General features: G+C 43.9%; 1 protein-coding gene across 1 annotated transcript in view; it reads left to right on the top strand.

The window, feature by feature from the left end:
- The window catches only part of prkdc (protein kinase, DNA-activated, catalytic subunit), a 300,538-nt gene that overhangs the window by 21,202 nt on the left and 255,481 nt on the right, over positions 1 to 23,855 (top strand). Inside the window, 9 exon segments of the mRNA XM_085992889.1 lie at positions 1,089 to 1,201; positions 2,341 to 2,440; positions 2,534 to 2,589; positions 12,281 to 12,311; positions 13,124 to 13,281; positions 14,900 to 15,046; positions 21,757 to 21,921; positions 22,603 to 22,771; positions 23,480 to 23,529. Of these exon segments, the coding sequence (XP_085849015.1) occupies positions 1,089 to 1,201; positions 2,341 to 2,440; positions 2,534 to 2,589; positions 12,281 to 12,311; positions 13,124 to 13,281; positions 14,900 to 15,046; positions 21,757 to 21,921; positions 22,603 to 22,771; positions 23,480 to 23,529 (989 nt within the window).

Genomic DNA, 23,855 nt, shown 5'->3' with positions numbered 1-23,855 from the left:
GCTGCATCACAAGTCGCAAGCGTTCTGCCTCTTAACCCCTTGGGTCAGAGGACAGGAAATGCCGGTTTTCAGCGCATGCGCTGTGCATGCTGAAAACCGGCAATTCCTCCAGGCACATGCGTGAGTACCCCGTCCGTACTCACGCGTTGTGACAGGAATTACTGGGCCATTGTATTTGCCGCCTTCCATCTCTGCTGTGCAAGGGTGTGGCTGCAGCTGTTGCTAAGCTACAGAGACGCTTGAAACTTGAGGCCATTGTTCTACAGTTGTTGCTAAGCAACAGGGTTTGTTGCTTTATACGGAGCTGTCAGCTCTCCCTATCTTTTACTATAGCGTTTGGTTATCCGGAATTTTTGATGAATCGGCACCACGTCGGTCCCGTCCGTGCCGGATAAAAAAAAGTTCCCTGTAGTTTAGGAAAACAGAGTTATGGAAAAAACACAATGTGGCAGTTTCAGCTTATCTCCTGTATTCTGACAGTTTTAGTGGCCGTTTCTGCCTCCGCTGCCATTAAACATTGGAAGCCTCCCCCTAGGTCTCAGCACTGTAAAGTGGAATGCAGTGTAACTGGCACTCAAAGCGATGTATGTTGGTCACAATTCCTTGACTGGAACAGTGAGAACTATCAAGTTTTCCTCTGAGGTCAATAAAGACACACTGTGGGAAAAGGAGGTGACATGCCAGTGCAGTGGGCGAAGGTGGAGGGGTATATAGAGCAGAGCTTTGGTTAATGCATATAATGTACTGGAGGTCCATGTTGTAATTCATCAGTGCCGTCGTTGATTTAGGAATGTTTATTGCTGTCAGACTGGCAATGTCACTCAGAGAGGGAATGGAGTGTTTGGCATGGGAAATAGAAAAAAATGATAGTGGTGCATTGGAAAGCCTTCCATTCCAGCACTAAAACATCCCTCACCTTGCTGAGCAATATTTGATGGAGCAGCAGTCTCTTTGGTCTCGAGTGGGTATAGATGCTTTATCTGTTTACTTAATCTGGCACCAATCTGTTTACAACTGTTTAAGATACCTAACGGTTACATTATTTATATAAAACATTTATGTAATTGCATTAATATTTGTCTTCATAGTGTTGGAGAAGGTATATGAGCTGTTGGGGGTTTTAGCAGAAGTACAGCCGACTGATATGCTTGATAATTCAGAAAAACTCTTTCGTGCTTACTTAAGTGAGTTGAAAACACAGGTGAGTTTGAAATCCTCCCCTTTGTTGTCTTATGTAAGATTTTGTTTTCAACCATTGCTTAGTTTATTGTTTTACTTCTCCTTTAAGTCTTCTTTGCACCAGATATAAGAAGTTACAGAACTGGAAAAGACCACAGCAGTCCACCTGACTGGTCCCAATATTTAGGAACGTTCAAAATCCTCTATCATTTTTTTCCCTCCAGGTACTTACTGAACACTCTCTTGCCTACTCACTCCCTCGCCAGTCCATTCCATCCATACATTCACTACTCTACATAATCTAGTTAAATCTAAACTATCATTTCACCCTTCCTCTTCTACGTTTGATGCTGTCCTCTCTTGTAGGATCTGTGACGATGTTAATATTGACATTTATCTTGTCTATACCCTTTAAAATCTTGAATACACCGGAATAATTCTCTGTCCAAGAGGGTGGGCAAGCAGCATACTTCCAGGCTTTTTCCATTCTGTCCAATAGGATAAAATCTCCTGTGCTTCCTAAACTCCAAATACAATGGCTTCCCTCTCCTTGCATCCTCACTATGGAAGACTCATCACCTCATTCCCCTGTTCTTTCCAATGGCTTCAAAACTGTGAAACTCCTTACTTCAATCTTTCCTTCCTTTTTTACAATTTTAAGACTTTTTAATAACCAAGACTTGGCATCAGATTTGGTGGTGTTCTGTACTATAGACGTTGGTCCTTAACCTAAATTTCTCAATTATAAAAACAAGTGCGTGAAAATGGTCTGCAGTAATTTGTTCTGTGGCTTTCCTTGCCCTTTGCAGTAATTGCCTACCATCTGTTCTTTCTTGGTGCTGATAGGAAATTGCCTTTTTGTTGGTTATCTCATAGAAAAACAAATGTTGAAAGTGATATGTTTACTCACTTTTTTCAATGCATTGCCAATCTCCCATCGATTTGCCCAAGGTAAGTTGGAGGATACATTGTTTTATAAGGACAGGGGTGATGGATAGTTCACAGTCAATCTGCTGCTAAGGTGGAAGGAATTGTGGCAGTGTTCTGTAAACAAGTGTTTTAGGAAAGCAGCTCACTGGGGAAGATGTTCTTGGTTCCTTTTTTGTTGTAAAATTGTTAAGCCATTCTTTATAAATGTGTTTACAATTTCTAATTCCTCAGATGACCTCTGCAACAAGAGAGCCAAAGCTTCTAGTGGTATCGGGATGCCTTAGAGGGTTAATAGCACTTATGGTAAACTTCACTAAATCTGTAGAGGAAGGTGGGTTTCTTGTTTAAATTATATTGAGATATAAATGCTTAATGCACTCCAGCCATGTGAATAAAAATAACAATTTGCAAATATACTTTTTAGATCCAAGGACATCAAGGGATATTTTTGACTATGCAGTGAAAGCCATAAATCTGCAGGTTAGTTCTAAATTGCTGGACGTTGTGTGTAGATAAATGCCTGTCAACTGGAAGGATAACTGATTAAATATTGCCTTGGGGGAATTGAGAAATCTTGGAGCAGAAATATCAATATCGATTCAGACATAATTTGATCCATAATTTGAAGTTTAGGAAGTACAGAGGTGGTGGAGTGACATTAAATAATTAAATAAATCTGGAATAAAAGGCTAGTGTCAGTAATGGTAACCTTGAAACTATTGGATTGTCGTAAAAACCCATCTGGTTCACTAATGTCCTTTAGGGAAGGAAATCTGCCGTCCTTACCTGGTCTGGGCTATATGTGACTCCAGACCCACAGCAATGTGGATGACTCTTAACTGCCCTCTGAAATGGCCTAGCAAGTCACTCAGTTGTAAGAAACCGCTACGAAACACTAAGAATAAAACCGGACGGACCACCTGGCATCAACCTCGGCACCGGCTACGGAAACGGCAAAGGCACACCCAGCCCAGTCAACCCTGCAAAATCCTCCTCACCAACATCTGGGGACTTTTGCCAAAATCGGGAGAGCTGTCCCACAGACTAGTCAAGCAACAGCCTGACATAGTCATACGCACAGAATCATACCTTTCAGCCAATGTCTCAAACTCCTCCATCACCATCCCTGGGTATGTCCTGTTCCACCGGCAGGACAGACCCGCCTGGGGTGGCGGCACAGTGGTATACAGTCGGGAAGGAGTGGCCCTGGGAGTCCTCAACATTGACTCCAGACTCCATGAAGTCTCATGGCTTCAGGTCAAGTATGGGCAAGGAAACCTCCTGCTGATTACCACCTACCACCCTGCCTCAGCTGATGAATCAGTACTCCTCCATGTTGAACACCACTTGGAAGAAGCACTGAGTGTAGCAAGGGCACAAAATGTACTTTGGGTGGGTGACTTCAATGTCCATCACCAAAAATGGCTTGGTAGTACCACTCGTTACCGAGCTGGCTGAGTCCTGAAGGACATGGCTGCCAGTCTGGGCCTGCGACAGGTGGTGAGAGAACCAACACGAGGGAAAAACCTACTTGACCTCGTCCTCTCCAATCTACCTGTTGCAGATGCATCTGTCTATGACAGCATTGGTAGCAGTGACCACCGCACAGTCATTGTGGAGACCAAGTCCCGTCTTCACACTGAGGACACCCTCCATCATGTGTGGCACTACCACTGTGCTAAATGGAATAGATTCAGAACAGATCTAGCAGCTCAAAACTGGGCACCCATGAGGCGCTGTGGGCCATCAGCAGCAGCAGAATTGTATTCCACCACAATCTGTAACCTCATGCCCGGCATATCCCTCACTCTACCATTACCATCAAGCCAGGGGACCAACCCTGGTTCAATAAGGAGTGTAGAAGAGCATGCCAGGAGCAGCACCAGGCGTACCTACAAAAGAGGTACCAACCTGGGGAAACTGCAACACAGGACTACATGCATGCTAAAAAAGCGGAAGCAGCATGCTATAGACAGGGCTATGCGATCCCACAACCAATGGATCAGATCAAAGCTCTGCAGTCCTGCCACATCAAGTCATGAATGGTGGTGGACTATTAAACAACTAACGAGAGGAGAAGGCTCCATGAATATCCCCATCCTCAATGATGGTGGAGCTCAGCACGAGTGCAAAATACAAGGCTGAAGCATTTGCAACCATCTTCAGCCAGAAGTGCCGAGTGGATGATCCATATCTGCTTCCTCCTGAGGTGCCCACCATCACAGAAGCCAGTCTTCAGCCAATTCGATTCGCTCCATGTGATACCAAGAAATGGCTGTGTGCACTGGATACAGCAAAGGCTAATGGCCCCGACAACATCCCGGCTGTCGTGCTGAAGGCTTGTGCTCCAGAACTAGCTGCGCTTCTAACCAAGCTGTTCCAGTACAGCTACAACGCAGGCATTTATCCGTCAATGTGGAAAACTGCCACAAAAAGCAGGATAAATCCAATCCGGCCAGTTACCGCCCCATCAGTCTTCTTTCAATCATCAGCAAAGTGATGGAAGGTGTCATCGACAGTGCTATCAAGCGGCACTTACTCACCAATAACCTGCTCACTGATGCCCAGTTTAGGTTCCGCCAAGACAACTCGGCTCCCGACCTCATTCCAGCCTTGGTCCAAACATGGACAAAGGAGCTGAATTCCAGAGGTGAGGTGAGAGTGACTGCCCTTGACATCAAGGCAGCATTTGACCGAGTGTGGCATCAAGGAGCCCTAGTAAAACTAAAGTCAATGGAAATCGGGGGAAAACTCTCCACTGGCTCGAGTCATACCTAGCACAAAGGAAAATGGTTGTGGTGGTTGAAGGTCAATCATCACAGCCCTAGGACATCATTGCAGGAGTTCCTCAGGGCAGTGTCCTAGGCCCAACCATCTTCAGCTGCTTCAACAATGACCGTCCCTCCATCATAAGGTCAGAAATGGGGATGTTCGCTGATGACTGCACAGTGTTCAGTGCCATTCACAACTCCTCAGATAATGAAGCAGCCCATGCCTGCATGCAACAAGACCTGGAGGGCGTTCAGGCTTGGGCTGGTAAGTAGCAGGTAACATTCGCGCCACACAAGTGCAATGACTATTTCCAACAAGCGAGGTCTAACCACCGCCCCTTGACATTCAACGGCATTACCATCGCCAAATCCCCCACCATCAACATCCTGGGGGGGTCACTATTGACCAGAAACTTAACTGGAGCAGCCACATAAATAGCGTGGCAACAAGAGCAGGTCAGAGGCTGGGTATTCTGCGGCGAGTGTCTCACCTCCTGACTCCCCAAAGCCTTTCCACAATCTACAAGGCACAAATAAGGAGTGTGATGGAATACTCTCCACTTGCCCGGATGAGTGCAGCTCCAACAACACTCGAGAAGCTCGACACCATCCAGGACAAAGCAGCCCGCTTGATTGGCACCCCATCCACCACCTTAAACATTCACTCCCTCCACCACCGGCGTACCGTGGCTGCAGTGTGTACCATCTACAAGGTGCACTGCAGCACCTCCCAAACCCGAAAACTGTTCCACCTAGAAGGACAAGGGTAGCAGGCGCATGGGAACACCACCACCCTCCAAGTCACACACCATCCTGACTTAGAAGTCTATCACCGATCCTTCATCATCACTAGGTCAAAATCCTGGAACTCCCTACCTAACAGCACTGTGGGAGTACCTTCACCACACGGACTGCAGCAGTTCAAGAAGGCGGCTTACCACCACCTTGTAGGGGGGCATCTATTACCTGGTTTATGGTAACATACCTGGCCAGCAGCCTTTTTGCCTGCTGCACTGTAAACCAATTTTAACAGCGGTTCCGAATCGCTACCCCACCTTTCAGTTCTGACTGGAGGACTTATAATTAATGATGTTAAAGCGGACAATTGGTTTGGATATGCGACAAGTCAAAATTTATTAAACTAAAGAAACCATAATCAAATATAAACTATACCACACGAACACAGTAAATGCAGTATATAAAAGTATATAACAAGGGGGTACAGACGGCAAAAACGAGGGATACAATGGCTACAATGTTATTTAAACAATCTTAGCAATTCCCTTAAATCACCACCCCAAACTCCTTGCTAGGTTGTCTTGTTGAGGAGTCAGAACACTCTGCTCACCTGTGGTCCAGCGAAGTAAAAAGAGGTCAGATAGCTTCTCAGTAGCTATCTTTATACCTGTGTGCTGCTGCCGTTCTGTCTGGAAAAATTCCCGCCTAAAGTTCTAGTACACAAACAAAAGGACTGTGATTGGTTGCTGAATTGCTTGTTTAAACATAGCCAGCCATAATCGGCCTTGGGTCAAGTGGGCAACTCCTGACCTCCCTGGTTTGATTGACAGGTCTTTCATGCTCCTGCCGTTCTGTCTGGCCAGTACACAATAAAGGACTGTGATTGGCTGCTGAATCATAGCCAGCCATAATCGGCCTTGGGTCAAGTGGGCAACTCCTGACCTCCCTGGTTTGATTGACAGGTCTTTCATGCTCCTGCCGTTCTGTCTGGCCAGTACACAAAAAAAGGACTGTGATTGGTTGCTGAATCATAGCCAGCCATAACAACCTGTCTCTGTGGCCTCGGGTCAAGTGGGCAACTCCTGACCTCCCTGGTTTGATTGACAGGTCTTTCACACAAACACATTACAAGCTGTAAACCTCTGTGTTTGACCGGGCTCAAAAGCACAAGCCTTAATCAAGATGTTCCTTCTCAATGCGTGTGAATACTTCCACGAATTTCCTCGACTCCGTTGTAGTCCAGCCCAGCAGTCTTTCGTGGCTCTAAGCATGCTTCAAAACATTGATCTGACCCAGAGGCAATTCAAAACACATAAATCTTCATCCACGATGTGGACCAATGTTTCTCTTGTTTTCAGGGGAATTTTGCGAAACGCCTACATTCCCCCCTTTTGATACTTCAAACTTGATTGTAGTATCGACTCGAAGGAGTGAGCAAAATTCTCTGACCCCCTCACAAACAACCATCCCCTGTATTTACCTAATAGCTATCTGCCACTGATCCCCGTCCCGTCTATTCCCCTCAAATTCGAGAAAAACAAAACCGTGGTACGGTAGGCATCTTACAGATACATCAATTTTCAATAAGGGGTCTCATACCCCTATACGCTTGTAAAATTATACAATGTAATCCAAATTTACAAACTTTTTACATTATAACTTATTACAAAATGTTACAGTCTTAGTTACACAATGTAATCAAAATGATCCCAAGCACGGAGAGGGTCCTACGCCTCTGCTCAACTTGGGGCTGCAACACAAAATACAAAAAACAACTCCAATTAAACATTTTAAACAAAATGCTGAAATAGAACCACGACCATTCCGTGCCAATGATGGGTCGCGAAACTCGAGTGGGTAATGCTCCTCCCACCCGGGCAGTAAATATTCCTTCCACCCCCCCCCCCCCCCTTTAATGGTCTTAATCTTTAAAAACACACAGAATGGAACACACACAATGGATTTTCCCCAACAGTCCGCTCCACCAGCCCCGAGCCGTTCCCTTGTCCCTTTGTGGAGGCAGGGTACCCCTCATGTTTCCCGCGGGCCCCCCGGGTGAGTTCCTCCCTCCCCCGAATGCACCCACGTGACTCTTGGGTCTCCCCTTCCCCTATCCAATCTTTCCCGGGCCATCACCACCCACTCCCGGGGAACGCGTCTTTATCTGACCAGGCGCCCGCACTTCCCCACCATGACTCCTCAACAGCAAGGTCTCCCGCAAGTGAACTTCAGTCAGGATAGTGCTGGGTTGGGGCCTGTGCCCCACCCAGCTGGGGCCATCTCCTCCCCGTAGGAGGAGTAGGCAAGTTCCTCTGGACCCTGTCCGGTTTTTCCCGAAGATCGCTGTGGGGTCTCCTGGATTCGTCCCGTGGCGAGGTGATCCCCAACACTCTGTCTCCATATCTTCATTTGATGCCCAGCTCGGGCTGGGCGAACAGGGCTGCTACTTGGTTTTCATCCATTCTCCTGCAAAACATAAAAGGACATGCAGCCAGGTCTCTCCCTGACCTGCTTTAGGTGGAGGCGTGGTCGGGTCCCTCGACCTCGGACCAAAACACAAACATTTGGCACACTTGTAAACTTAAACTTACACTTAAACTCAAAACATTTGAAAACATTCTAAACTTAAAATACATCTTAAAAGTACGCTACGATCAAAACGCAATCAATGCACAGCTATAATACAAATGCCGCCCGTCTCCGGGCGGCCAGGCTAATCTCTGGCCCCGTCGCAGATTGCTGCTGGCTGCAGCGAAGCTGGACTGCCTCCTGCTGCTGGTCCCTCGCAGCTTCTGGCTGCTGAGTGGGGACCTCTGTTCTTTGGCTTCTCCCTGGCTCGGGAGACCGCCTTACTCCACTGTAAAGTGGGTGACCATGTTTTCTTGGGCTGGGGCACCCGAAGAGACCTTCTGAGGGGCGTCTCTGTGGGGGAAACTTTGGCTGGCGGACCCTGAGCTTGGGTCACAGCCCTAGCTGGCTGGGAACCTTCTCCCCCATGTCCAAATAGCCCGCACTGTATAATATATCTGGAAGCCTGCTGGTACAAATCTCTCTCTCCTGATGCAAAACCTGGTGTCAGCTCCCTCCCTATGTCTCCTGCAAGAGGGATTGCTATCCCTGCCCCCCCAGGATCCCACATCATAGGGGGAACCATTCTAGAGGCTGGCTGGGAAGCTGGTCCCTTTAAACAGGCGAGTGCGCCTGCGTGAATCTCCTCCCCTGAGTCCCGCGGCAGAGGCTGTGAAGCCTCTGTATTCAAACAGGCGGCCGCGCCTGCGCAAACCTCCTTTTGGCAAAACTCTCCCCTCAGGCACGCGACCGCGCCTGCGCGAACCGTTTCAGTGGATGGAGTGGCAGCAGCCTGCAGATTTCTGATCCCAGGCTGCTGTTTCTCTGTTCCTAAGCCACCTAACCATTTCAAATTCGAACTTTTGCCAAAATTTAGGTCCCACTGGGGTAGGGAAGTGTCCCAATTTGTGGGCTGAACAACTTTACCCTGAAAACAAGCCACAGCACCTGTCTTTACAGGCTGTGAACTTGAACTTGACTGGTGGGCAAACTCATGTTCCCTTCCCCGAGTGGCTTTAAATGGGGAATTTTGGACTTGGATCTGCCTTTGGTCTGGGGCCAAAACTATTCCCTGTGTGCCTCCCCTGTCCAGGATTTCTGCTACTGGACCTGCTCTACAGGGGTCCCAGAACTCTCCTTCCCTGTTCCCTGGCTTAAACAGCTTACTCTGCCCAGGGATGGCTCCTCCCCCCACACAAGCCACAGTGCTTGCCTGTGAACTTGTGCCTGCTGTGGGCTGAGGATTCCTATTCTCAGGCTCACTCCCAGCTGCCTGGTTGGGGTTGACTTTAAACCCCTTTCTTTCCAGTCATTGTGGGAAGGCAGAGGTGGGCAAGGGGGCTGCAGCACCACTGATGGCTGCTACCTTTCCCTGGTTGGCCCTCATGAGAGATTTTAACATCTCCAGGACAGACTCGATTGTGTCTGTCTCTGCCTTCTGAGTTGGGGCTGCGGGGTTCCTGGCTGTATCTCTCCCAGGCTTTTTACAATCCCTGCACCAGTGGCCCTCCTCCCCGCACTTGTAACAAGTGACCTTGTTCTGGGAGGGAAGGCTCCCCTCCTGGCGCCACTCTTTCTGATATGGAGCCCCAGGTTTATCTAATTCCCTATCCAGCACCGTTCTGGGTGCTGCCTGTGGGATGGTTCTACTTGGGCTGCCAGTAAAATCCGGCTGACCTGCCTTCGGGCTGATCAGGCAAATCATTCCCCTTGCTGCTTTTAAAGCCATGTTAAAGCTTTCTATCTCTGCCCTACAGGGGCCATGATCTGTTTCACTAAACCGGGCATTCTCTTCCTGCAGTCTCATCTCATTTTCCCTGGCCTCAGCGATTCCCTGCACAAGGCGTTCTATAAATGCCTGGCATTTCGTGACCTCTAGTGTGAGGCGTGCATTTTCTTCCCACACCCTCATACCACTAGCTCTGGCCTCATTCACCTCTCTCATGAGGCGTTCAACCCCCGCCTAGCATTTCTCAAACTGGGACTCCTGACTCTTGGCCTCCTTAACCTCCTCCTGCTCTCTCCTCTCACCCTTCCTAACCCAGCGACCTATACCCCGATAGGTCAGCCTACACGCTGCCACTACCTTCCACAGGACTGCCCACAGACTGAAAGCAAGAAAGAGAAGAGCTGATGCTTGCTGCAGATCCAAATCACCATTAAATCAAGAACTGCCTCCAGTCCCATCTGGGTCGCCATTTGTAGGGGGGCATCTATTACCTGGTTTATGGTAACATACCTGGCCAGCAGCCTTTTTGCCTGCTGCACTGTAAACCAATTTTAACCGGTTCCGAATCGCTACCCCACCTTTCAGTTCTGACTGGAGGACTTATAATTAATGATGTTAAAGCGGACAATTGGTTTGGATATGAGACAAGTCAAAATTTATTAAACTAAAGAAACCATAATCAAATATAAACTATACCACACGAACACAGTAAATGCAGTATATAAAAGTATATAACAAGGGGGTACAGACGGCAAAAACGAGGGATACAATGGCTACAATGTTATTTAAACAATCTTAGCAATTCCCTTAAATCACCACCCCAAACTCCTTGCTAGGTTGTCTTGTTGAGGAGTCAGAACACTCTGCTCACCTGTGGTCCAGCGAAGTAAAAAGAGGCCAGATAGCTTCTCAGTAGCTATCTTTATACCTGTGTGCTGCTGCCGTTCTGTCTGGAAAAATTCCTGCCTAAAGTTCCAGTACACAAACAAAAGGACTGTGATTGGTTGCTGAATTGCTTGTTTAAACATAGCCAGCCATAATCGGCCTTGGGTCAAGTGGGCAACTCCTGACCTCCCTGGTTTGATTGACAGGTCTTTCATGCTCCTGCCGTTCTGTCTGACCAGTACACAAAAAAAGGACTGTGATTGGTTGCTGAATCATAGCCAGCCATAACAACCTGTCTCTGTGGCCTCGGGTCAAGTGGGCAACTCCTGACCTCCCTGGTTTGATTGACAGGTCTTTCACACAAACACATTACAAGCTGTAAACCTCTGTGTTTGACCGGGCTCAAAAGCACAAGCCTTAATCAAGATGTTCCTTCTCAATGCGTGTGAATATTTCCACGAATTTCCTCGACTCCGTTGTAGTCCAGCCCAGCAGTCTTTCGTGGCTCTAAGCATGCTTCAAAACATTGATCTGACCCAGAGGCAATTCAAAACACATAAACCTTCATCCACGATGTGGACCAATGTTTCTCTTGTTTTCAGGGGAATTTTGCGAAACTCCTACACCTTCTCGAGGGAAACTACGGTTGGACAATAAATGCTGGTCTTGCCAGCGACGCCCACAACCCATGAACAAATATTAAAAAACAATTGGAGACCATATGTAACAAGTAGCTGACATCTGAAGACATGACTTTTTCAATGTGAAGTTTCAAACACAGTATTTGGGAGCACTTAATCTAGTGCTCTTGCCTTAATTTGATTACTGTGGACTCATCAATGCTGCGATTTGGCTATCCCATCTTTGTAATACCTCTTGAATGGCTATTCGGGATGTTTTTATAATTTTATTTGTGTTCTCTCTGCTTAAAGATTCTGTCTACTGTAATTGTTTTTTGCCTACAGATTAATGAATGGGCTATGATATCAGATCTGATGGTAGTAATAAGCAAAAGGCGCACAGATATTGGTGGTTTTACTAAGCTAGTGATCGTTTTGGTGCAAGGAAAAGGTGAATGCTAAAATGAGCATTGGCTTGGTAAAACATATGCACAACAGCACCTCACTAATTATCCTAATTTACTGTTTCCAGTTGGAGTGGCTCACTCATACCATTCCCACGTCTGAATCAGAATGTTCTGGGTTTGAGCCCCACTCCAAACAGCCCTATACTTGTGTCTGACGGGAGCAGAATGGCAAGCTACCCTGTTGCATCGAGCCAGTTCTCCCTGGTCAGGCTAACAACCTGTTCACATAAAAAGGGGTCCTTATTATGGAAACAACTCGGTACATGATCATCTGGATGTAAAAGTGGAAGAAATGGACTGCCTCGTGCTACTAGACACTGGAGCAGACTGTTACCAATCATTAACAATATAGGGTGGCATGCTCTGTTAATATATTTGTGTTTCTTTTAACAGATTGACATAAAGAGATATGCTGTTCCTTTGGGTAAGATATATTTGATTAATTTACATCACCTTTCAAAATTGATACAATAACCATTTGAAATTCAAACTCTTGTAATTGCAGAGATGAAAGGGTTCAATATTCATCCATTTATGGAAGTGGACACAAAGAACCTGAAACTGCACCTTTTGTAATTAGGACACAGGATGTGAAAGTGAAGGAGATTTTAATGACAGTAAATACAGGAAAAAATGATTGCAAACTAGTAATTATGTATGTTGTTTAAATTTGCAAAGATACTTGTCGCTTCCCCTTCTGGTTTTTCATTGAAGGTGAACAAATTCAAAGTGGTTGGCAGCCCTTTTGGTAACTTGCCCAGGTGACCATTCTTAATATGTGAGGTTGACCATTGAGTATTGGCCAGCTATTGAAGTATAGAGCCCATCACAATTGATCCTGTCCTCACTGGATATTCATGCATACTCACTTCCAGCAAGAGTCACTCGATAGTGATCAGGAGTGAATACCTTGCTGATTATTCTCTTGCGCTGGATGTGAAGCTGATTGTAGCATCTCAGTTACCACCATGGCTGATATTTGCCAACTTAGCACATACCAGGGATTGAATCTGGGACCTTCATGGCCTGTATGGTTCAAGACCACGCCACAGGATATATTTTTCCATCCGACCATCAATTTCTCCCTCTATTCAACTTAAGGTTGTTTTGAGATGTGCTTGCAAATTTGTGGATTAAGCAGTCGCTACAGTTGTAACTGGTTGTGAAGAGGAAATCTAATAAAAATCCCTGTGGGGATGCTCAAGAGTTCAACTTCTTTTTGTATTTTTGGTACAGCTGGGTTGCGCTTGTTCACATTGCACTCGAGCCAATTCAGCACCTGCCTCATGGACAGCTATCAAACACTGTTTGAAACAATGTCGAAATGGTGTGGCCATACAAATGCTGATATGAAAAAAGCTGGCAATGCTGCTCTTGAAAGTTTCCTTAAAGAGGTAATTCTCCTTTAATCACTGCAGTATTCTAATGGAGTGTTTGAAATCATACATATTTGCCATAAATTGATAAAAACATTTTCCCTCTCCAGAAGCTGTGGAGTCACGCCAGGGTACTCGCCAGCTGGCCGCATAGTTTGGTTTCTTCAGCAAACGTTATTATAATACATTACAAGAAGTGGAGAGGCATTGTTTCATTTGAATATAATAAAAAATGTGATACGGAGTGTCCTACACAATTATTACATAGTATTACATTGTATTTGCAGCACAGAAACAGGTCATTCTGTCCAACAGATCCATGCTGGTGTTTATGCTCCACACTAACCTCCTCGCTCCCTTCTTTATCTGATTCCATTAACATCTGCTTTGATTCCTTTCTCCCTCATGTGTTTATCTCGCTTCCCTTAAATGCATCTATGCTAGTGGCCAGAACTACTCATTGTGGCAGTGAGTTCCACATTCTAAGCAATCTGTGGGCAAAGAAGTTTCTCCTGAATTCCCTATTGGATTTATTAATGACTATCTTATATTTATGGCCCCTACTTCTGGTCTCCCCTGCAAGTGAAAACATCTTTTCTATGTCTACCCTATCAAACCCTTTGATAATCTTAAGGACCTCTATCAAGTCACTTCTCAGTCTTCTGTTTTCTAGAGAAAAGAGCCCCAGCCTGATCAATCTTCCCTGATAGGTATAACCTCTCAGTTCTGGTATCATTCCAGAAAATCGTTTTTGCACCTTCTCCAGTGCCTCCATCCTTTTTAGAATATGGAGACCAGAACTGTCGACAGTATTCCAAGTGTGGTCTAACCAAGGTTCTATACATATTTAGCCTAACTTCTCTGCTTTTCAATTCTGTCCCTCTAGAAATGAACCCCAATGCTTTGTTTGCTTTTTTTATGGCCTTATTGACCTGTGTCGCTACTTTTAGTGATTTGTATATCTGTATCCCCAGATCCCTCTCCTACTCTACCTCATTTAGACACTTACTTTCCAAGGAGTATGTGGCCTCCTTATTCTTCCTACCAAAATGTACCACCTCACACTTACCTATATTGAAGTTAATTTGCCAATTACACGCAAAATTAGTCTTCTACTATTTTTGTGTTAACTCTTTCATTGGTCAATTGTGATGATATAGAAATTCTTGATACAGCACAATGTTCTGGTTATTGTGGTAATAGCTTTAAGTGCATCTTAAAAAACAAATTTGTTCAACCAGTGCCAGAGTTTTTGAGGTCTGTATGATCTTGCCCCATTTTCAGATAATGGGCAGAACATTCAACTTTGGTGGTGTCTAAAATGGGCGCTATCAGATCAGCTGCCCATTATAAACACTGCCTGATTTTCCTTTTGATTGGAGCCAGTGTTAGTTTTTTTTAAATTCTTAAAGTTCCTGACATTAGAGCAGCTTCAGATGAATCCCAAATCCAGTTTTGCAGGAATGGAATATTTTGTTAGGCTGCATGACTGTAAATGGGACATTATGGCTGCCAGTAGTTGTATTTATAAGATATAGCAACATGCAGTTTGGATAGCAACTCCTTCTAGACTTCTGCAGTGTACTTGAAAACAGGTGAAACTGTTAACCCATACTCTTATCTTTCCCATACACAGATTGCATTACAAGTGGCAGAAAATGCTCATTTGCACAAAGATAAATTGCAGTACTTTATGCAACAGTTTTATGCCATTATCCGGACAACGGAATCGAGCACTAAAGAGCTGTCCATCGCCATACGAGGATATGGACTTTTTGCAGCTGTATGTTTCACTTTTTTAACTTGTTATATAAGCAATTACTTTGTATGTATAACATAAGGTATAGAAGCGAGAGAAGTGTTTGCATAAACATTACTACAGTTCTAGTAACACACAAAAATGTAAGCCCTAGTAGTCTGGATACCATTCTGCGTTAGTAGTGATGGAATATAAGTTGCCTCTCTGATGGTTGCATTAGTTGAACTGAAAATTATTTGGATAACGCCAGTTGGTGTGTGATCCCCCAAATAAAATGTACTTGCGTTAAACTGCAGACTTACTCAGATGCCAAAGGAGTGGTTGATGTGCATATTAGGGCAGATTATGACTTACTAAGATTGGGACATGTTGGGGAAGAGAAACTTTACTCCATTTCTAGTGTGGTATACAATGACTGGTAGTGCTTGATAGTAACAGTGGCTAAAGAAGTCGGATACATTTTGCAGCACCAACCAATCGTACCAAATTTTAAAAAAGTTAATTTTTCTAAAAACAAGAATATATTCATTCTGAGTCTAGACAACATATTGTGCCAAATTGCAGGTAGTTTTTTCCCCCCTTTGGGCCCATACCAATCATGAATTGGGTTGGGACTGTGCAAACTCAATTCCAATAAGAAAAAAAATCATATCTTTGCTAATTTTGGCATAACATTAGCAGGAGTATTATATTTAAAATACATAGTTTTTTTTGCTATAATTGGTGACGTGTGTAATTTCAATCCCAGCCCATTCCCCAGAAATTAAAAATAATTAGCACTGCATTGTGATCCTTTTCTCCTGGTTTCCTCTTGCAATATATAGTTGTTCAGCTGATTCCTCAGTACTGGCTTATAGAAGAATACAGTTGCACTACGTAGGTTATAACACAAGCAACATCATAAGTTTTTCCTTATTTACCTCATCAAAATTCCTCATAATTTTGAATATCTCTATCACATCTCCTTTTAACATTCTTTGTTCTAATGAAAAGAGGCTTATTTTCTCTTGTCTCTCCTCGTAGCTAGTGAGATACTCATCCCTGGCATCATCTTAGTGAGTCTCTTCTGTACCTTCTCTGTGGCCTTGATTTCCTTCCTAAAGTCCAAACTGAACACTGTATTCCTACTGCAGCCTAACCAATGATCTGAATAGATTCAACATTACCTCTGCTTTAGTGCTCTATGCTCTTATTTACAAAACCTAGGATTCCATATGTTTTTTTAATCAGCTTATCAATTTGTCCTCCCATTGTTAAAGATTTGTTTATCTCAGACCCTAATTCTCTCTGGTTTTGTAAACCTTCTACCAGTTAGTTTTGTTATTTTGTGTATATGTCTTCTCCTTATTCTTCCTCAAAATGTATCAATATCCTACTTCCCTCTGCACTCTCCTCTACAAAAGCTTAGGCTGAGATTTTCCAGGGGGTCAGCGGGTGCGATCGGTGGTGGGTCAGGTGGGAAAGTAGTTCTTTTCTCCAGCGGGTTGGGACCCCGCTGCGAACCCGCCACCACTTGCCTTTACCAAATGTCGGGTCTGTGGGCGCTGAGCAGACCCAACACACAGCGGCGGGGGACCCAATTCAGGTAATGATGACCTTGTTTAGAGATCATTAAGAACACGTTTGAGCTCACCTTTTGACTTTACGTGCTCTCCCACGGGGTCCACGCTGGTCGTGGACCACGTCTGTCAAGCTGAGGCTGGAAATCAGTGGCCATTGAATCAGCTGTTGAGTTGACAGCTTCAAGTGTACAGTAATACAGAGATATCTTCCCTCAGCCACAAGCTCTTCCTCACTGCATTTCCACAACAGAGTCACAATGCTGCAAGTCTTTACACAAGTCTCCATCCAGTCTGACCTCATTACCTCTCTCACCATTAACAGATTGCTCCTGTCATCTCTACTTCATCTACCATCTATTCCATCAGAATGGGTGCCCTTTATACTCTCTCACCACGACCAGCCCTAACACCAGCAGCACCAGGCACTCCAGCAGCACCAACAACAACACCAGCCTTCTCCGCAATCAACTGACGCTGCACAGGACAGAGGGCATCAGCACCTGACCACGTTGCTACCCAGGAAGCCAGGGACGGCCTCACCATGGCCAGATTTACTTCACTTGATGCTGTACACCCTGGCTGCCACATGATGTGCCAGGTTGGCACCTCCCCACACCAACACCATAAACATCCCTACAATGCCCAAACCATTCCTTTCACACTCATCACCATTGCGGGGGTTACCGTTACGTCTCACCATTCACTGCAACTCACTAAGCCACTTCCAAAGGTGCACACAAATCTGTCCAAGAACACAAAAGTGTTGAAAATAAAGGTTTCAATGTTTGACACCACATTAACAGAAACTTTACATGAACATTGCTTAAAACACCCAAGTGCCTACCCTTGTGTGTTAGTTGGTATGATTGCACTAAGATGAGGGTGAGTGTGAGGGGTGGCTAGTGAGATGGGGATGTGATAATGTAGATAGAGAGGATGGATGGAGGTACAAGGTAAGTTGGTGTAAGTAAGAATGTGCAGGAGTAGGGTGGGGATGTGACGAGAGGCACAGCAGGATGAGGTTGAGTGGCTTTGTACTAATGCTTCATGATCTACTGAGATCATTGAAACGTTTGCGGCACTGCTGACCACATCCCTGCTTGTGCCCTCCTCTGCAATGTGCAACCAGGCTGTGTTGATCTCCTGGGGAGGTGTCTTCGCCATGGGAAGGGAAGAGAACCTCCCTGTGTGCTGTGACTCCCTCTGTAAGCATATGGAGGGAGTCATGGGAGAGCCTGGGTGCAACCCTGTGCCTTTGTACAGTCATTGTCTGTGTTTGCAGCACCTCAATGCTGTGGAACACTGACAGCACAAATGTCAAAATAAATTTGCGCATGGTCCCTTTAAGGAAACTGGCTGATGACGTATCATCAAATGACGTCACCAGACCCGCTTCCTCTAATTGACTGGGAAACACGCTGGGCGGGCTTAACAAGCCCAATCAATGGAAATTAATTCTACACAGCAGGATGGAGCCAGCAGCGGGGTTGGGACCCGCCACTGACATTGCCCGCCATGGACACATCAAAGTTAGCAAAATCGCGGCTTTAGTGGTTGTAAAATAGCATAAAAATTCCTATGTGCTGATATATACACTAACCATTCAGTGAAATGGAAACCATTGATTTACATACATGGCAAAAGAACTGGGGGGGGGGGTGGTGGTGGATGAGGAGAATTATTTTTAGGCAACGCGTTATGATCTGGAATGCACTGCCTGAAAGGGTGGTGGAAGCAGATTCAATAGTAACTTTCAAAAGAGAATTGGATATATGCTTGAAAAGAAAACATTTGTAGGGGTATGAGGAAAGAGCAGGGGCAGTGGGACAAATTAGGTAGCTCTTTAAAAGAATGTGTCAGGCATGATGGGCCGAATGGCTGCCTTCTGTACTGTAAGATTCTATCACATCACATAATTGCATTAAATTTCATTCAGTATCTATCTGTCCAATGTACTGGCTTGACTGTCCCTCAGAAGTTGTTTACAGTCCTCTTTACAGTTAACTACGCTCCCTATATTTGTCATCTGTAAACACAGGAGTCCAGATAATTTTCAGAGATGAAGAATGGTCCCAGCACTGACTGCTGAGGACCATCACTTTATGTCCTTCCACTCCAATCCCCAAAAAATCTCTCAACCATGAATTTTTGTGCTGTGCATTTATGTAACTATGGGCCGTAATGCGTATGAGGTGCGCCCGTGCCCGTAGGGGCCGCGCAAGTTCCGGGTTTAGGCATGCGCTAAAACCCGGAACTTGCGATCTGTCAAGAACCTTCTTGTCAGACCATCCGCATCCCCGGGAAAAGGGCGTCTGCAGGCAGAGATTTGCTTGACTTCTGCCCAGCGAATGCCTCTGAAATTCTTACACCTGGTAAAAGCGTAAGACTTTTAAATAACAGAAAATAAAACCTGTGAAATAAGGTCAGTTTATTTTTAGCCCCTTTAAAATATGTAAATTTATTTTTCAAAAATTAAATTTTTGTATTAAATATTAAATGCCATTTTGATTAATTTTAAATGTGATTTAAAAAAAAATGTATTTGAAGTGTACGTGTACTTTTGGGGGTATTCCCATTCACACTTATGGGGATTCTGTACGTACGGAATCTCCATAAGTATGAATGGGGATCCCTTTCTTTCATTGGTTGGGCCAGCCCATGTGATCCCAGGGGTGCTTGCGAACCGCCTGTGTCCCTGGGATACGTGGGCCTCTACGCATAGAGGCCCAGGAGCGTGAGTCTCCGAACCTCCGGGACCATCAGGTAAGTTTGTAAATTTTTTGCTGGTTGCTGGCATCCGCCCGCGGGAAGCCTCCGACCGCAAATTCAGGGCCAGTAACTCAAGTCTGCCTCTGTTTGGCAATTTTACTCTTTTAATCTTTCCTCTTGATCTGTTTTTTAATTTCCTGTTTTCTCTATTCTTTCCTATATGCCTTGTCTCTTTTGCTTCCCTTTCAGCTTCTTCATTTTTTAAAATTATCTCCCTTTGCTATATTTAGTTTAAATGCCATTTCCCCCCCCCCAAAGCTCCTCCACTCCCACATAACAAATTATTCAGATGAGGCCTGTCTATCTTGTACAGGTTGCTTCTCTCCCAGAACTGGTCCCAATGCCCTCTGAACTGTTCCCCCACACACACCATCCAGTCGTACATTTACACCCCTTATAGCATTTTAGGTTTTATAAATACGGGCATAGAGTACAAGTGTAAAGAAGTAATGATAAATTTGTACAAAACATTGGTTAGACCATAGTTAAGACTACTCTGTGTAGATTTTGCAACCCATTATAGAAAGGACATTAAAGCCATAGAGAGCACACAGCATAGATTCACCAGGATGATGCCAGGCTTGTGAAGCTAGTTATGAGGAGAGACTTCAGATACTAGGACAATTTCTACTAGAGTAGAGAACACTAAGAGGACATTTAAAAGCGGTTTTAAAAATTGTGACGGGTTTTAATAAGGTAAATGGGGATTCACTATTTTCTCTGATTAGGGAGTCGGCGACAAGCGGTCATCAATTTAAAATCTTCACCATAAAAGTAAGAAGGGGGTTAGGAGAATGTCTGTAGAGGGTTACATAGTATTACATAATATTTACAGCACAGAAACAGGCTACAGGCCATTCGGCCCAACAGGTCCATGCTGATGTTTATGCTCCACAGGGGCCTCCTCCCACCCTTCTTCATCTAACTCCATCAACATATCCCTGTTCCTTTCTCCCTCATGTGTTTACCTAGCTTCCCCTGAAATGCATCTATGCTAGTCGTCTTGACTACTTGTGGTAGCGAGTTCCACATTCTAACCACTCTATTCAATTTCAATTTTATTGGTCACATAACTAAATACAAGAAGTGTAATCTCGTCAGTGAAATGCTTTTTCCTTGACGAGCCGAGAGCACCAAGCAGCAAGAACACTTAGCTGCCTGGTACACACGGAGCTCGCAAGGACGGCAGCCATCTTCATCGGCGCCATCACAAAAAAACACATACCGACATATACACGCATACATACTTTAATTAAATATAAATAAAGCAGACATAAAATAAATAAAAGACATAAAATGACAGCACATAAAATGAACAAGCAATAATGTAAAAAAAGTAATTTCTACAGTAATTACATTGATATTTCTACCCAGGCTTCCAGAATAATCTCTGGTTACAGGGTGGCCGCACTGGGAGAGCATCGTGAGGAACTCACAACTTATAATTAAATAAATTTAATTAATTAATTAATTAATTAATTAAATTAAATAAATAAAGTGCCCCCTCAGTCTTTCTCGATGTTTCCATCTTGGTCTCCCTCGATGTTTCCCCTCTCTCGATGTTTCCTCTGTCTTTCTCGATGTTTCCTCTCAGTTTTTCTCGATGTTTCCCCTCGGTTTCTTCCACACACCTGGCCTGCACATTACCCCTGGCTGTCCAACTTGGCGTCCTGGTAACCAACTAGATAAGGAGCTTTCTCCTGAATTTCCTATTGGATTTATTAGTTTCTTGTATTAATGGCCCCTAGTTCTGGTCTTGTCAAAGTGGAAACATCTTCTCTACGTTTACCCTACCAAACCCTTTCATAATCTTAAGGACCTCTATCGGGTCACCCCTCAGTCTTTTTTTTCTAGAGAAAAGAGTCTCGGCCTGTTCAATCTTTCCTGGTAGGTATAACCTCTCCGTTCTGGTATCATTCCAGTAAATCGTTTTTGCACCTTCTCCAGTGCCTCTATATCCTTTTTAGAATATGGAGACCAGAACTGTTGACAGTACTCCAAGTGTGGCTTAACCAAGGTTCTATACAAGTTGTTGTTGCAACAAGGAGCAGTTGAGACAGACACCATTGCATCTTTTAAAGGAAAATTGGTTAAATATTTGATGCAGAGGAAGATACAGGGCTAGAGGGAGAGGGTGGGACAGTGGGATTAGTTTTGGATTGCGTGAGGAAAGAGCTGGCACAGTCTGGATGCACAGAGTGGGCTCCTTATGTACTGTAAACTTAACCAGAAATTAACCAAAAATAATGTTGAATATGCATCATGTAAGATCAGTATATTCTACAATACATTTTGAAAGTGTATTTATGTACTTTTTTACTTTTGCAATTAATTCACCAACAATAGTACAGTCCTAAAGTAGACTCAATTATTTGATTTTATTTCCCTGTTGTATGATTTTAGCCCTGTAAGGCTGTGAACTCACAGTATGTTGACTTCATGTACACGGAGCTGATTCAGCGTTGTAAACAGATGTATCTCACGGAGGCAGACACAGAAGACGACAGTGTTTATCAGCTCCCCAGTTTCCTAGACTCTATTGCGAGTGTCATCTTTCACATAGACAAAGTAAGTGCACCCTGTGTTAGTTGCTTTGGGAAATTTCATAACCATCCTATGTTTGTCTCCTTTTTTAAATAGGATTTCTGTGTTTTGAGAATGTACTAGTTTCAAGTTTCATTTGCATCAATAGACTTTTATAATAAGTTGATTTTAAATTGTATTTTAATGGCAAAAGTTGCATAGCTCCTATATTATTGGTGAGCTTAAGTAACCTCAATGAGTAAAATTAATTTAAAACAATCTCCATTGACATTCTGGATCCAGTCACTAGAAGGTGAACCGGTCTTTGATTTTTGCGCTTCCCCTGTGATTGCAGAACCCCAGTTCACTCAGTATGGCTTACCATATGGGAAATTGCAGATGTAGCCTATGTCCTACTAGTCAGTGCCATGGAATATTGGGGCACCAGTGCACTGCCTAGTATAGGTAGAATTACAATTTTCGTCACTGAAATGCCTAATTTTATTGGTGAATATGCTCTTTAAACCCTAGATAAACTGATACTTTTTGTAATCTTGTGATTTTAAAATGATACAAAGAAATTAAACTGTAGTTACTCTAGTGGTAATAACATTGAAAAAAATATTGCTGTTCTTCAGCAATTTGAATATTCTGAAGGAATAATTTATTGAAAAGTTTACATATTAAATAATTTATATGTATCACTGGAATTGTTTTCCTCTTCAGATCCCTGGAGTTTATACTTCTGTGCTAGAACGTCTGCTGGTGGTTCAGATAGACGGCTTCCCACAGTACAGTGCGAGGATGCAACCAGTTTGTTGTCGTTCCATAGTTAAACTGTTCATTGCCCTTGCAGGAAAGGGCCCTGTTCTCTGGAGCTTTATTAGCACTGTAGGTCAGTACCAAACCTCAGTGTACAAATATATTGAACTGTCAATCCCCCTGCCAGCAGGGCACTTTCAGCATTGCGGATTTAACTTGTATCCTTTCAGCATTGCTGGGTTGTGTGGACCTTCTGCCAACATTAGGGAGGACCACGACCAGATTGGCGAAGTATTCGAAAGATGTTCAATTTAAATAATATGAACAGCAGGGGTTACTGGCAGTCTTCAGCTAGATGCTGAGAAATTGGTGTTTCTGGAAATGATTGCTCCCTTCAGAAGGCCAGCTACGTGTGAGAACATTGTTCAAATCCATTTTGTGCAAAATCTGTAAGAACTGTTGGGATTATTTTCATGAGAAGTACTCGAGAGTTTAATGTTTTGATTTAGTATTACTAAATTGTTACCATTGCTGCAAAGCTAAGTTGAAGCTGAATTGTGAAGGTGGGAAATTTTACTGTTCAGATTGGGAGCAAGAACATTTAGCACTTACATAGGCACAATTAATGTAATAGAGCTGCTGATGCAATGAAAAAACAAATTAATTGCTGCTGTGTGGGTGACTTATTAAGCTGCATCAAATGTCTGCATAAAATCCATGTTTCCAACTATTGTATGACAGAAGTATTGAAATTGCCCAAATAAGTTAGTCAGTCAATTATGCTCTTACAGTTTGTGAACTATTGTTTTATTTTTAAGTTTAAAAAAAAATTCTGTTTCAGTCCATCAGGGTCTGATTCGTGTCTGTTCAAAGCCAGTTCTGCTTCCTGGGGTAAGAAAAATCTACAGTACTTAACACTCTGCTTCATTCAACAACAAGCATCGACCGTTGCATTGAAATCAGGCTGTGTGAATATTAGCACACAAATACTTAACGCATTAATATGAAATTCCTTTGTACACAATTAAACTGAGACGTTGAAGGATATATTTTTAACAGGAGTCAATGCCTATGTTAAAATATCAGGGAAAGGAATTTCATGTTAAGCATTCATATGCTAATATTAACACAGCACAGGGACAATATCTGTTGTATGCTGTATTTAAAAGTATAAAGTCAATTTCCTTGTTTTCTAACCTGAAAATGGTAAACGGCTT

Source organism: Somniosus microcephalus, chromosome 7 (genome assembly GCF_052327205.1).
Source record: "Somniosus microcephalus isolate GS21.2 chromosome 7, FLI_Smic_1.0, whole genome shotgun sequence".
Classification (NCBI taxonomy): domain Eukaryota; kingdom Metazoa; phylum Chordata; class Chondrichthyes; order Squaliformes; family Somniosidae; genus Somniosus; species Somniosus microcephalus.
This window is presented reverse-complemented; position numbering and strand designations above follow the sequence as displayed.